Below are 14985 nucleotides of genomic sequence, written 5' to 3' on the forward strand. Positions count from 1 at the left end.
CTAAATAGTTTCCAAGGATAAAGAATGCCTCTAAGCAAGATTTTGCCCTGTGTTGTGATGGTTACTGTAGCCCTTTAGACTGCATAACTCATAGGTTTAGTGTATTTAGGATAGCTTGGATAAACAGCTCATGCTTTCTTCAACCAAATAACATCAAGTCAGTGAAAGCCCTACAAACTATTGCATGTTTAGGCCGTGACAGATGCACTGCTCTGGGAGTCTCACAGCTATCAAGATGCTATCAACGCATCTCACAGCTATCAAACTTTTCCCCACTGGGACAAATGTGCACCTAGAGGTATACTGTATACCTCAACCTGGTCTGTGTTGCCTCCCCTTTCCTCATTTATTTCACCCTGAAACTGTTATTGAAATGGACTAGGCCCTCCATCTGACTAGTTTTTGAGAAATCACAGCTAAATCACCGAACCTCTTGATCATATTCTACCTCTAGGAATCTCTCAGCACCCCTTATGATGGGCCCCTGCTCTCCTTCTTCAGGACGCTCAGTGATGAGTCATGAAGGGAGAGAGGATAAACTGCTGTCTTGCTAACACAAGTGAAGCCTACATGCTGAAGTCAGTGGCAGCCTCTGCTAATATGCAGCCTTCCAAAAAACAAAACAAAAATAATTCAGGGAAGAAAGAAGAAAAGAATGAAATGTGAGTAGATGTGGAAATCATTTTCTGTAATAGATTATTCGTATTCTGAAATATTCAATCAGTTATCCCTTGAGGTAAGAGAGTAAATACAAGCAGACTTGCACTCATTCCCTCTGGCAGAATTCCAGGCAGAATGGTTGGCTTGTAGAGGATTTTTGTTAGATGTGTGTCACATTTTGCTTATCCTGTGAAATAGCCATCAGTTTGACAACTCTATCATTTTCTGAAATTCCTTCTTTCAAGAAAAGCTATTCTGTCAAACTTTCATCTTTAGAAAGCTCTGAAAAACAACTAACTATATATGTCTCTATCAGAAGCTCTATAAAGCCTGTCACTAAAATGATTTTGATGCATACATTTTTGGAGGAGTGGAGTCTTTCCTCCGTTCTCATGCTGAGGGTACCAGTGAGAGCCAGGCAGCCAGCCAGTGTTTTCTGAGAGCAGTCCTGTTGCATGCTTTCTGAAATACCTTATTTACTAATATCTCACTGCACTTGAATGCATGACTGATCTTTGATGGGCACTTAGGAGTCCTATTTCCATATGGATTTCTACCACCATCTGACTCTTACCCACAACCTTATTTTCTCACCTCTGTAAAGAGAAGCATTCAACCTGAGATGAGCATAACTGATATATCTCAAATCTTTATCAGATCTTGAAACTCACAGTATATTCTTTTGTCAGAAGTAATTTGAATGTCTTAATTTGAATGCCTCTGAATTTCACTGAACATATAGAAATTCAGTATCTTTGTGACTCCTAACCTCCCAATGTTTGTGGGTCATTTAGCAATGAAACTAAGAATAGAAAGTGTTAGGAAGATGAAGGGCCTGGCAGACAGGAAAAAGATTGTAATGAATGTATTTATTTAAAGAACAAGACAGCACATGAACACAATGGGAAGGCAAGGTGTTCAATCTAGCAGATTTTGACAAACAGAAAGCGAGATCTAGGGGCATTAACATAGGATAAATAATGTTAATATACTGGAGATTCACCAAGACTCACTTTCTTTAAGTGAAAGCATTTCTGCCATAATTTTAGAGGAATGAGATTATTGCATACTTATTATTTCATACTCATTCAGTAGTGACGAGACTGAATGCATTTTGTCTGAGCAGCAGCAATGAATCAAAAAGAATCCTATTAGAAAGTCATTGAGAAAAGGTCATCCTTACTAAAACTCCTTCCAAAAGATGTGTATCAGAACTAACCATAATTACTTACCCAAGGTTTAAATACATACGTATGCTCTCAAAAGTATTGTATTAATAAATCAACTCATCTATAACTCAGCTATATTTTTATATAAACACATGAATAAGTTGAGTTTTGGAAAGCTATCTTCAGGTTAGACTACAGAAATTAAATCTACAAAACTTTATCAAATAGCACCATTTGTAGATTCACTCCTTCAGGAAGAGAAACACCTCACTATTTGTAGAACACCATATCACACAACAGTAGGACTGGAAACAGACAGATTGTCAAACACTAGTCAGTTTGTCCGCATTTCTTTCCTCTTCAAATTGACACATAACTATTTCAGTACAAACGATTTGCCAAAATCAATTTTTATTATTTAGCCACAGTAGTATTCACTTAGTTGGATTTGTGCTAGTTATGGCTTGAGAGGATATAAATAGTATTCAAGACTGAATTTGAAGAGCATCCCACAAACACCCTAAAATCTGAATGTGGATGCTCAAAAGACTTTCAACACAATAGTAACAAGCAACATTTGGACGTGCAATTTAAGCTGTTGGAGTTCTAATGATCTCTGTTCGATCAAAACTTGTCATAAAATGTTCATGTGTTATATTGAAAAAGCTATCTTTCAAGCTTAAAAAAAGGCCCGAGGACACGCTTGTCAAGTGCTACAGCTTGACTTCAGATGTAATTACTAGCAAGATCACATACAATTTTCAGTATTTCAAGAATGTCCTTTTATGTGGAGAGAATGATACAGCTTTTTCAGAACCTGTCTGACCCCATGGATTAACATCTGTGATGACTGCACTCGAGCACAATCTCAAGCTTCTGTCAAATGGCATCTTGAGGGCAAAGTAAAATATCAGAAATGAAGGACAGTACCTGGAAACATTAAAAAAAAAAAATATTAAAATAATTAAAAACTAAAAATAAAAAATTATATAAAAGTAAACATAAAAACATTATTTATATATATTATGCAAATTATATATATTATTTATTATATATTATTAATGTATATTATATAAATAATAATATTATATTATTTATATATAAAATTAAACATAAAATTATAAACATAAAAATATTTAAAAAATCAGATTCAGTGTCACAACATAAGAGTTTGTATTCGATTATGCATTTTTATATTAAAAATAATAATAATCTCTAAGAAAGCTACTACTATCGTAATATAAAGAGCAAATAATTCTGTCACACATTTCAGGATTTGTCATAGTTATTTTCTCAATAGTGCTTCAGAGTTTTTCTCTGATCTGTATTCTTCAATGTTCACAGGATTACTTTCTCTTCTAAAGTGTTCTTCTACTCTCAGCAGAAGACTGGAATACTTAGAAACCTCAAACATGTGACCTAGCTACAGAGTTTACTTTCTTAGGAGCTCAGGAAATATTTGAAAGATAGCCATCACATCCATTAGGCAGACCATTTATTTCTTATTAATCATTGCTAAGATTAATAAACTATTTATAAACTAGTTACTTACAATACTTAATTCTATGAAATCATGTAATCTCTTTCTAGGCAGTAAGAATAAGTCATGAATGGTATGTCAGCCTTTGCTTATTACAGGTTGTCTTTTCTATTTCTCAAAGCTTTCATAATCAAAAAAGGCATGAGCTATTCAGTATTGCATTTGCCAAGTGGGCTCTTCCAGTATGAGGCTTTTTAGTAGTACCTCTTTTTAGTGGGTAACCTATGCTACAGAGCTGCCTCCAATTTCAGTAGAATTTTATTCAGAAAAAATAAACAAATGCTAAGGGTTAACAGACTCCAGGTGAAAAAGCTCAAGTCTATATTTTGTTTCTTAACATTTAAACATACTTTCAGAAAGCCACCATCAAGGTGTTTACTGTGAAATCCACAATGACCATAGTCATCACCTTTCAAATGATGGGTTTGGTTATTTTATGGAATGCTTTTTAGCTTAGTGAAAAGCTGTAGGATAACCTCCGTGATTGATGAGAGCTTTCAGAGTGAAGCTCTGGCCTTATAATCAGATGATTGGCTTCATTATACTCACTACTGCCTTAGGACAACTCGCGGGTTGGATATCAATCATCTGGAAAACAATCACCTGTCTTGCTTGGTTTGTTCTCTTGTTCTTTGCCACCTATTGCTCAGTACTGATTTGTAAGACACATGAGCAGGGTTATGATGAGAGCCCATGAAATTTCAGCACAAGCAGTGATGATGGAAAGGACTTCATTTCTTGTCTTGAGGGAAGCAGCATCATATATTGAAAGTTGAAGTGTATTTCTCTGTAAATATGCTGTTGTTTCTGGGGCATTTTGCTTCTCTGTTTGAATGAAGCAAATTGTTTTAAGCCTAGATTTCAAAAGTAAGACTGACTCCACTGATGATATATCTTCATTCCAAAAGCTAAGGGAGCCCTAAGGTTTCCATAACCACTAGGTCTTCTGGGACACTCAACTCCCATCACAAAATGCTCTTTCTTGGTATTGCAGGCTTTGCTGTGACTCAGCCTGTCAAATTGGTTGATTTGAAGGACTAGCGATAAAGCAGCCTTACTGTAATGCCTTTAGCTTGGGATTTAAAGTCACAACAAATGCCAGAATAACCTATAAAGACACAGTGACTAACACTGCAGATAAAAGCCAACCACAAAAATGCATCTAATTAATGCAGTCTCCAGTTCTGTGGGTGAAAAAAGAACAGACGTGTAATGTAGGCTAGCTAACAGTGGTTAATACAACAAAAAATATCTATGATCATATTCTCAAAAACTAACATGTCGAAATAGCAGGTATTTTTAAAAATCCATATTCAATTCGTATGAAACATTTTGGAAAAATCGAGAAAAGATTGCACTAATGCATTACAGTGCAGTGAGCACGAAGTGAGTAAAAGCTGAGCTGATATTTAAAAAAGAAAGAAAGAAAGAAAGAAAAAAAGCCTCCGTTTTATCCCGAGGGTGGACTTTTCCCTCCTCCCCTGGCAGGCTCCAACACCCTCTTCCCAGCAGGCCAGTGCGTCCCGGGCCCTGCAGCCCTGCTCGGCCTCTCTTTGCAGCCAGGCCTCACAGGACGAAGGGAGCTCACTCGGTATCTGCTACTGCTTGGACAGGCAAAAAGAGTGTGGGTGGGGCTGGAGGAGCGTGCAGCGGTCAGCAATAATTGCTTTTCTTCTCTCCTTCATGCCTCATGCCCAGCTCAGGGTTTTTGAGGATTTTGGGGCAAGGGGCTGGCTGGCTGCTTTCCTTATTGCTCTTATAAGAGTTGTTGTGGTTTTCCAGTGGTGTACAAGTGCAGTTTGCAGTGTTGGTTGCTTCTGTGTGATGCACACTGCTCCAGCTGCAGGGCTCCTTTTGCTGTTCCCTATATTGTGTTTGCGTCCTCCCTTCCTGCCTCTGGTCCTCTGCCTTCCTGTGTTGCTGTTCTCCCAGTTGCAAATACTGTGTGTGTGTGTGCCACAGGGGCAGCCCAAAGCCAGGAGGTGCTCTGAAGGCACTGCCAACCATGAAGCATGAGTAATTCCCCCACTTTTATGATGTTGGCCCTTGACATCATGGCTGCTATGGCTGAACCTGCCCACCAACATCCCATCACATGTTGGCCTCAAGTTGCTCCAGGGGAGGTTAAGTTGGATATCAGGAAACACTTCTTTATAGAAAGGGCTGTTAAGAATTGGAATAGGCTCCCCAGGGAGGTGGTTGAGTCACCATCCCTGGATGTGTTTAAAAACTGTTTGGATGTGATGGGTTGTTAGTTAGGATAGTGTGGTTAGGCTGTGGTTGGACTCAACGATCTTTAAGGTCTTTTCCAACCTGAGCAATTCTATGATTCTATGTTGTTGCCACACAACAGATGGCAGCAGAGGGGCAGTCTGACACAGTGGTGTCTGACATGGAAGCGGGGCTGAAGCAAAAGTGGGGAATTGAGTGCTGGTGCAGTTCTTTCCCTTCTCTGCCTGCTCCTAGGCCATTGCCTGCCTGCTCTCCTGAGCATCTACCTGCTTGGAAGCTGTGCAAGGAAGCAAGGCACGTGTCTCTTCTAGAGCCACAGTGCATGCTGCAGTTCACATTCTACATTCTAATATACTGCTGAGTGTGATTAACCTGTTGTGTAGTATGTCATTACAGAAGGCAGAAAGCAAGCAGTTATTCTCACCTGACAGTTAAGCAGCAGCATCCTTCTAACATCTTTAAGAAGGAGGTGTTACTTTCAACTCTGGTGGGCTGTGAGGGTGTGTGGTGGAGGCCTCCCAGTCTGGGGATGGGGGAGGAATATGAGATATAATTTACTTTGATCAGTGAGTGTTGTAGTCACGGGCAGATATTTTTGAAGTGGAGGTTTGTCCTTTTTCTTCTTTATTGTACTTTAAGAAGGATAGACTTTAATATAGGAATATATTCAAAATGTGAAATATTCAGAGGCTGGAGGAACTGCCTGGAGCTGAGCTGCCGTGAGGGACGAAGGGCTGATTTTCCCACAGTTCTGGACTTTCAGCTTGCTGTAGTCAAAGCTGAAGAAAAGTGGGGTGTGACAAGGTGCCTAGAAAAAGGTATATAAGCCTGTTTGGAATTGTTGCAAATCTATGAAATAGGCAGGTCTGCCTAATTCAACCACTCAATAAACCAGTATTTCAAGTTAAATGAATTGTATTCTAAGTCAATTAAGCTATTGTTAATGGTTGATCAATTTGGAGAAAGAAGTGGTATGGCAGTCGTGTAATATGCACATGAAATGTGTTCTTTCAGAAGTGAGCAAGTTCTGGATAATGCTTACAGACAATTAAAAATGTTTAATGGAGTGAAATACGTCCACGCAGAATTGGGATGGCCTATTCCTGCTGCTTATGGCTCTGTAGGATTTGGCTTTGTTTAGCAGAAGTGTTTAGACTGAATTTCTTTAGAGTCCTATGACCTTCTGTGTGGGAGGTACTAGGCTGAAAAACTGATGGGCGTATATTGCTGATTGTAAATGAAGTAATTAAGTTTTTAGTAAGTAATGACATTTGAGAACATTTCAGCTGAAATTAAGTAGTAACATCAATGACTGTTTTCAAGCCAATAGCAAGTAGTCTCATAATTTATTGGTTCAATTAAAATTTGGGGACTCCACTGTGACTTCTAGTCATTCTTTGTCTGGGAGACTTCTACTGAAAATAATTTGGTATCATCAAATTTCCCTTTGCCCATGCAAAAATGAAGCAATCTATAGAATTAGTATTTTAAGATTATTTTGGTATTATAAGGATCAGAAGAATGTCTGTACTGAGGAGGTGTATTGGGATGAAAACTAAGAGCAGTCTTGAAATAAAGACAGGGAAGATTTGATGAAAAGAAGCTTCCTTTAGTATGGTGCCGTTATCTTCAGGTTATTTGAACACTTTATGTGAGAGTGTTCAAACTGGCCTTACTTGAGCTCTACCAGGTAGCTTGTAAAAAGATGTCTTGTAGCTGCCTGGGACGATGCTACGAACTTTATCTGTAATGCCAACAATTAGATGCTGGTTCACAGGCACACAGATGTATTTGTTGTTCTGATAAAATTTTACTGTTAAATTTCATTTGACTGTCTTTCCATGAAGCCCCATAACTGGTTTATTTACAATACTTTATTTTCTTCCATTTTAGGCATTCACTGTCAGTTATATTGCTCTTTGCTCAGAAGTATTATAGCATAAATCACCTTGAATACAGAAAACATGTGCATGTATTTGTGTGCTCTAACTTCCAAATTCTGGCTCAGTCTCAGCAAAACTCATCAGCTAGAACCTTTGTTTTCTTTCCATGGGTTTATGCACTAATTAATCTCCTGCTGCCTTTGTCTTGAATAAGCTCTTGTGCTCTTTCAATGTAAAACATTTTTTCTGACTCTTGAATTATGGTGGTATTTTTTTTTCTGCCCCTCTCCAATTTTTAAACTTCATGTTGAAAATTATCACCTTTTGGTCAGAAAAACAGTACAATTCCTACCCATTCCTATCTTTGAGGTAAAATCACCTTACTGGTCTCCCTCTTGTACAGGGATAAAAGAATTGGCTGAATTATATTTTTCCTCTAACATCATGCTAGTGACTATACTCAATTTATTAACTTATTTTCAGGATCGCTGCCTAACAGGAGATGATTGCAGTCCTACCTTGCACAGCCATCGCTGCCATTCTATTCAGGTGAACAAATTTCTGGCTCTTCCCTTCATGTATTCATTTGTATTTGTCAGAATTAAAGATGCGTTGTTTGACTTGGCCCACCCTTTTTTTCCAAGCAGTCCAGGGTTCAAATGAATCGTTTTTCCCAGTGCTTTGTTTGCTCTGTCTTTGTTCCCTTCCTTACCCCCACACAGGAAATGTAACTCCATGAGAAATATTACTGTTGTTCTTTCTTACTTTTTTTTTTTTGTTATTCCTCCTTAAATGTGAATTCCACGCTGTTATAAAATGGTCTCTCCCTTTGTGCAGCCCATCATACCAGTAATCTAAGGTGCCAGGCTCCCATATAGATAAAATTTCCTTGTAAAACTTTGTTGGAGGACCTGTATGGTATAATATCATGGTGCTGTAATTTTTGAGGTGTCCACCAAACATGGGAGTATCACCTTATGAAGTAGTTCAAAGGCAAGTACAGGAGCAAAACATTAAGGGCTCGGTAGGCTTTTCAGTATCTGAGTGCCTGTGCCAGTGGTTTCTAACCTGTGCTTGGAAGTTTGTTGTTTGTCAGTAAAGCTATGGGTGCTCATCTAGGGTGTAACTCTGTATTACATCTTGTAAGTGAAAAGCATGTACTTAGAAGACTATTTATGCAATGTTTTGCACTTTTCTGATTCATTAGACAGATGTTGTAAAATCACCTATTAATACCAGCTGCCAAATGATTTTAGAACCAGCTTGACTTATTTGATGTATTCATGTTTTTAAACAACATATCCGTCCCAGATTGAATCCTCTGGCTATGTCTCTATCATATCATAATTTCTAGAATCTAATGGGCAGTTTTATAGGTAGAAAAAGTTTATGCATATGTATATACATGTTTTGTATTCTTTCACCCTTATTGCTTTAAAGTTTTATCAGTGTTTTGTAATGAAACATTCTTTGTTTCTTCCTCCAAATATTGTTGAAAGGTGGTGCTTTCGGCTCTAAGCATGGCTTTGGGTTGTTGTTGTTGTTTTTGCTGTTTGTTTTTATAATGTACTGTAATGCTACATTACACCTTAGCATGTGGACATGAAGCTATAAGCAGTAGGTTACCTGAGATTGAATTTGTTCTTGAGCCTATCTAAATCCACAAACAGGATTGCCACTGAGGTCACTAAAAACCCATGAAAACAAATACCCAGAAAAATAAAATGCTAGGATGGGGCTGCAGACAGAAATAAAACAGATATCATCATTTACTTTATTTTATATATATTTACCTATTATATATATGTATATATATATAAGACAGATGGGAAGTAGTACTCTTGTCCTCAGCATGGAAAGAATGCCGAAGTGACTGCATTTGGGGGCTGCTTGTTTCCAGCATTCTTTAGAGACCGTTCCCCTGACCCTCCAACTGAATGCATTAGCACTTTGAAGGGTTCCATCATGCCAGTTCTGTAACTTCTACAAGATGCTACACTGGCTAAGAGGAAACTCTCCTTTACTTAAAATGATTGGTCCAACCATAGAGATTAGAAATACCTATGATGTTTCTACAGCAAGATCTTATCACAACTCTGTAAATCACTATTTTAACTGAGTAGTACAATGTACAAAAAAAATAAAAGCTAGAACTTTGCTCTTGGGTGATTAAATTCCCATGGTAACTGTAGTTACTAATTTACAACTGGGACTTCACTGTCTCTTTTCTTTACAGAAAATCCTCTATGTTGTTCTTGCCTGTTAGAGGTGACGGTTGCTTGTTCATTCAAAAATATGATTTTCAATATAAGAACTTACAACACAACCACAAATCCTGGCGTGGTTTGCAGGAGAATTCTCAGCCTGTGCGAGAGACTGAGCTGCCCTCTGTCCATCAAAATTAGCGCGTATTGCAGTAATGACACTGTGCAAGTTAAAAATCACTGTGGGACCAGGTCTTACTTGGAGGAACACGTAGCTTCAGATGCACTAAGTGTATTTATTTAAGAAGTCTGGTACGTAAATTCTCCTTTTGCCAGATATTAAATGCATTTGAGCCGTACGAGGGTGTTAGCATCTTGGAATGTCAGTAGAAAGGCTACTGCAACCTCTCTGACTACAGTGATGTAGCTGGTATAGGTGCAAGGAGCGCAGTCAGTAAAACTCTGCCCTTCTGCTTGCCACTGAAAGTGAGACTGGGAAATGAGAGTTTTCCCACTGTTTTCATTGTCATACTGCCCATCTGCTGCCAGAGGGTTCCCATCCCTGTACCACTCTGAGAGTCCTAAATGTAATCAGTTACTTTGTTGTGTTTCAGGACGTACTTCCTAATGGCATTGACTTCATGTTTACTCTGGAACATATTTGGCTTTAGTACAGCTGTGGATTCTAAACCCAACATACTTTTGTTCCTTGCTGATGATCTTGGCATTGGCGATGTAGGATGTTATGGGAACAATACCATAAGGTAAAAAAATTTCTCAGAAAAAATGTATTTTAAACTACAGAATGTCTATCCTGAGTAATTAAACCTAACAAGAAAAGAAAGAAATGTTCTTAATTCGAGGCACTAGTAGTTCAGTAACTGGTACATTAAAGTACCTGTTGTTTCTATGCACATAGGAATGAGGCCTAAATAAACAACTAAAAAGAAACAGTGAAAGGAAAAAAACATCATATTTTCATTTTGTATTTTATTTTTTTCTACAAATTCCTTTCCCCACCCCCATGTGCTCACTCTCCAGTCACATATTTTAGTGTCAGAATTTTCTCACATTCTCATTCATGAATTTCTTCATTCCGTTTTGTATATAGTTAAGCTTCTCTGTGCTTTTCCAGTATCCCTTTCACTCTTCCTGCTGTTGTAGTCCATTTATCTGGGAGAGCTCTCATAAAATTTAACTACGTAAAGTTACACGTAAAATATTAAACTATAAGTTATATGTAATGTTACATCACTCTATTATGAAATAAGCATTGTATTTAAAAGCATGGTGCAGAAAGTCTTGGTTCCAGTAGCTCTACGTGCTCTGGGAGATTGGCTGAATGAACTCTGAAATATCACCCTAGTCTTTCTATTTTAGTTTCATTTTCTAACTAAAAATTACCAGCAATGCGTAGGTTTCTTTCCATTGTTGTCAAACACACTCTGTGGCTGCATCCCAAGAATGAGTTCTCCAGCAGTTATAACTCACTTTACCCATTGTATCAAGATTTGTTACTATACCAATCCTGAAGTATATGCAGGATAACTTTTTGAGGAACTACTCTAAAACTCTCGTTTTTCTTGGCAATTTGTAAAAATAAGGTTGAGGATACTTCACTTCTTTTAAAAATTGAAATTTTATTTTAGGACCCCAAACATTGACCGCCTGGCAAGAGAAGGAGTGAAGCTTACTCAGCACATTGCCGCAGCTCCACTCTGCACCCCAAGCAGAGCAGCTTTTCTCACTGGCAGATACCCCATCAGATCAGGTTGGGCCCATTTTGAATGACAGATTTCTAATGTACAGAGCAGAGGGACTATAATAGCCAGTAAGAAGGAATGGGGGAGAATTCAGCTAATTCCTCACCATGAGTTAGAAAGTGCAGTGAGTTAGCCAGTGTCTGTAACTTTCTATAAGTAACTTACAGTCAGAAACCACTGCCTCACCAGCTGACATCGGCTTACTTTATAGGATTCAGGAAATCTTTATGATGAAAATAGATGGGTATAGAAAAATGCCAAGAGTACCATCTGTCATTTCTTTAATACATCACAGCCTGGGCTGAACTGTTGGAATTCATTTTGATGGTGACAGTTAGAGATAAGGTTGAAACGGGGCTCCCAGGAGAGAAGTGTGGAAGTTCATAGCCAAGATAGCGCAGAAGGTCACAAAACTGAAGTGACAATGGAATACTGGATCCATTAACCACCTACTTCAGACACCTTTTGGAAAACTAGGAGTTATATAGGAAAATGAGGTGCTTAGGAGAGCTAAGTGAAAAATCAATATATTGGAAGAGCTATATCTCACCTAACATTACACAATATCCCCCTGATATAGGGAAATGCAATTGTTATCTCTCGTTTTAGATGAGGAGCAGTGAGGCCAAATTATCACATTTACTCAGAACGACAGAAAAGAGAGCCTACTATATACTGTCCCCATCGATTAATTTTCAGCTTGATGGTAAATCTAGTGCTAAGCAGCATTTGTTTTGAAAAATTACCCCTGAATACCTGAAACATTTAGATGTGCTACTGTTAATGCGATGTCCCTACCTTTGAGATATGCCTGAATTTACATCTAGTGAGGAACTCTGCTGGCTGCAGGTAAAGCACCTGACCTGGAGGCTGACAGGAGCATCCCAGCCTCTGCAAGCAGAGCACAAGAGGTCATCAGGGATGACCTGAACTATTTCTATCAGGGATGGCTTCCAGCAACCGATACCGAGCACTGCAGTGGAATGCTGGGTCAGGAGGGCTCCCTGCAAATGAAACAACTTTTGCCAGACTTCTACAGCAACAAGGCTATACCACTGGGCTGATAGGTAAGTGAAAATGTTTTAGTATAAGTTTGAAGAATGATTTAATTGCATGAATTTAGGCATTGTACTTGTCCCAAATGGTTGATGAACATGAATTCTTTCCAAAAGATTGAAGGGAGAAAACAATACCTTGTAATTACAAGACTGAAAATACTGTGTTCTCAATAGTTTTAAGACAATACAAATATTTGTACAGGGCATATGAAGCAGGAAGGATTAAAAACTGACCCATTATTATTATGGTTGAGCGTTTATTTTACTTGGCTTAAGGCTTTTGAATGTTTGGCCCACTGAGGGAGTTTTGTTAACTTTGTTATTTGTTCCAAATAAAACAGTCTTTGGGCACTTCAAAGGCACTTGAGGCAAAAGGCAAAGAAACAAAAGAGGACAGGGAAAGAAAGGACTAAAGTCTGTACCCATAAAACAGGTGATGATGCACAAGTACCTCACAGGTGATGCTGTGAGGTCCCAAAAAGGCACAATACTGTGGCAGTTCCCTCAGAGGAAGCCAAGATAGAAAGACATTAGTGGAACACTGTCCTGGAGCAATTGCCTTCCTGTCTGTGACATTGATCAGACCTCTACAGTTTCAGTTTTCATCATTCTTTTGCTCAGTACTCTAAAATTGACTAGCGAAGTATTTCTTCTCCTTTGTTCTGCTTTTATTACTTGTTTAAGTGATAGATGCTTCTGCAATGGATCTTTTAGTATAAATTTATAGGTATACCCCTTAAAGCCAAGGAGTTCAGCCTTGCCAAAAGCACTGTCATCTCCAGGTTCTGGAAATAAATGTGGCTGTATTGAATTGAAAGATAATGAGGTAAAGTCTTCCTGGCTGAGTCTATAATTATTTGGCAATCATATAGACCAGCAAACCTCAGGGTTCTTTGATCCAGCACATTTTCTAAGCTTTTGTCTGCATGCTCTGTTTGGGAGACTGGGCAGGGATAGAGTGAAAGATTGTTTTACACATTTTTCTCCTCCTCATATTGAACAGGGACAGTGCCTAGGAAATCATCTGTCTGAGTCTGGTGATCAGAGTGTTTGTCAACACTGACCAAGAGCTCCTCCGATATTCTAGTAAATTTGTAACATATTAAAAGAAGTTGCAAGTAAAGCAATTGAAAGTTAAGAAGGAGGTATATTAGAAGCAGCTGGGGATTTAGAGACCATAATCCCCTGACCCTCATTGAAAAGCAATTGAAATCCCACCTTTAAGTAACCTTCATCACATCAGTAGCTGACCTGACTGCTTTGCAGATTTCTCTGTTTATTGCATGACCATTTGGGGTTCACACATTTGGACACAACATTTACCCATCAGGCACTGGTTTCATCACGCCTCCTTGTGCACTTTGATGCTCCAATGAAAAGGGAACAAATCACCAAATTCCCAAGCAAGTACTTGCAATGCTACTTGAGCTTCTGTTCAAGTTGTCCACTTAAATGTTCTTTTTTTCATGCTTTAAAACCTTCAGGAAAGTGGCATCAAGGTGTAAACTGTGAATCCTTCAGTGATCATTGCCACCATCCTCTAAATCATGGGTTTGACTACTTTTATGGCATGCTTTTTACACTTCTAAACAACTGTCAAGAAAACAAACCTCCAGAGCTGGATGTAGCCCTTCAAGCCAAGCTTTGGCTTTACAGTCAGATAATTGCCTTCGCTGTGCTTACTCTTGCTGCTGGAAGACTGACTGGTTTGGTTTCCATCCGCTGGAAGATAATTGCCTGTTTCACTTTGGCGGGCTGCCTTTTCTTCATTTCTTGGTACTCCAGTTATGGCTTTGTGCAGCGTTGGAACTGCATCCTGATGAGGAACCATGATATCACTGAGCAGCCAATGAGGTTAGAGAGGACTGCCTCCCTCATGCTGAAGGAGGCAATATCATTTATCAAAAGGTAAATGATTATCTGTAGTTTTCTTTAAAAGTGAGAGGAGACTCTGGGCTCTTGGAATAGGGTATTTTTTTTACCACTCTAGCTATAGCTGTATCTTTATAACTTTTTAAAATTCATATCCAAGTGTTTTTATTTCGAAATTTAAATTTTAGTTGCAACTGCCCACGTGGAGAGTTGACAACAATTGAGTTTTCACCATAAACATCTCACCGTACACTGTAATTTGTAAATAATAAATCTGTTCCATTATTGATCAGCTAATTCTTACATGTCACTCTATAAGCCTCATTTGTGCTTTTTCTCATAATCCTTATAAAACATCAGATAAAAGGGGAATGATGCACAAATTATTTCATGTGAAAATCTCAAAACATTTAACTCCATTTTCATGTCATTCGAACACCTGAGATGGAAGTTGTCTAACAGCATTCATTTACTACTAGCTTCAAGTACCTCTTTGGCCTATACAGCCCTCGATAAATATTTCTGTGTGCCAGATGTCTTTCTGTAAAACAGGGAGAGTAACTATCCTTTTCTTAAAAGTATATTTAAGCATACATACTGAAAA

General features: G+C 38.4%; 1 protein-coding gene across 5 annotated transcripts in view; it reads left to right on the forward strand.

The window, feature by feature from the left end:
• The first annotated feature begins 509 nt into the window (after positions 1-509).
• LOC418658 (arylsulfatase D) overlaps positions 510-14985 on the forward strand; it is a 40045-nt gene continuing 25569 nt past the window's right edge. For 2 of the 5 annotated variants that reach the window (XM_046906046.1, XM_025146628.3), the window contains exons 1-7: positions 4869-4960; positions 6289-6419; positions 7968-8033; positions 10303-10452; positions 11338-11459; positions 12396-12518; positions 13994-14417. In XM_046906046.1, coding sequence (XP_046762002.1) covers positions 7987-8033; positions 10303-10452; positions 11338-11459; positions 12396-12518; positions 13994-14417 — 866 coding nt within the window. In that variant the 5' untranslated portion in view covers positions 4869-4960; positions 6289-6419; positions 7968-7986. Of the gene's footprint in view, positions 663-4868; positions 5022-6288; positions 6420-7967; positions 8034-10302; positions 10453-11337; positions 11460-12395; positions 12519-13993; positions 14418-14985 lie in introns of those variants that run through there. The other 3 variants (XM_040661528.2, XM_025146629.3, XM_416855.7) reach the window with 3 other exon arrangements.

This window comes from Gallus gallus, chromosome 1 (assembly GCF_016699485.2).
Source record: "Gallus gallus isolate bGalGal1 chromosome 1, bGalGal1.mat.broiler.GRCg7b, whole genome shotgun sequence".
Classification (NCBI taxonomy): Eukaryota; Metazoa; Chordata; class Aves; order Galliformes; family Phasianidae; genus Gallus; species Gallus gallus.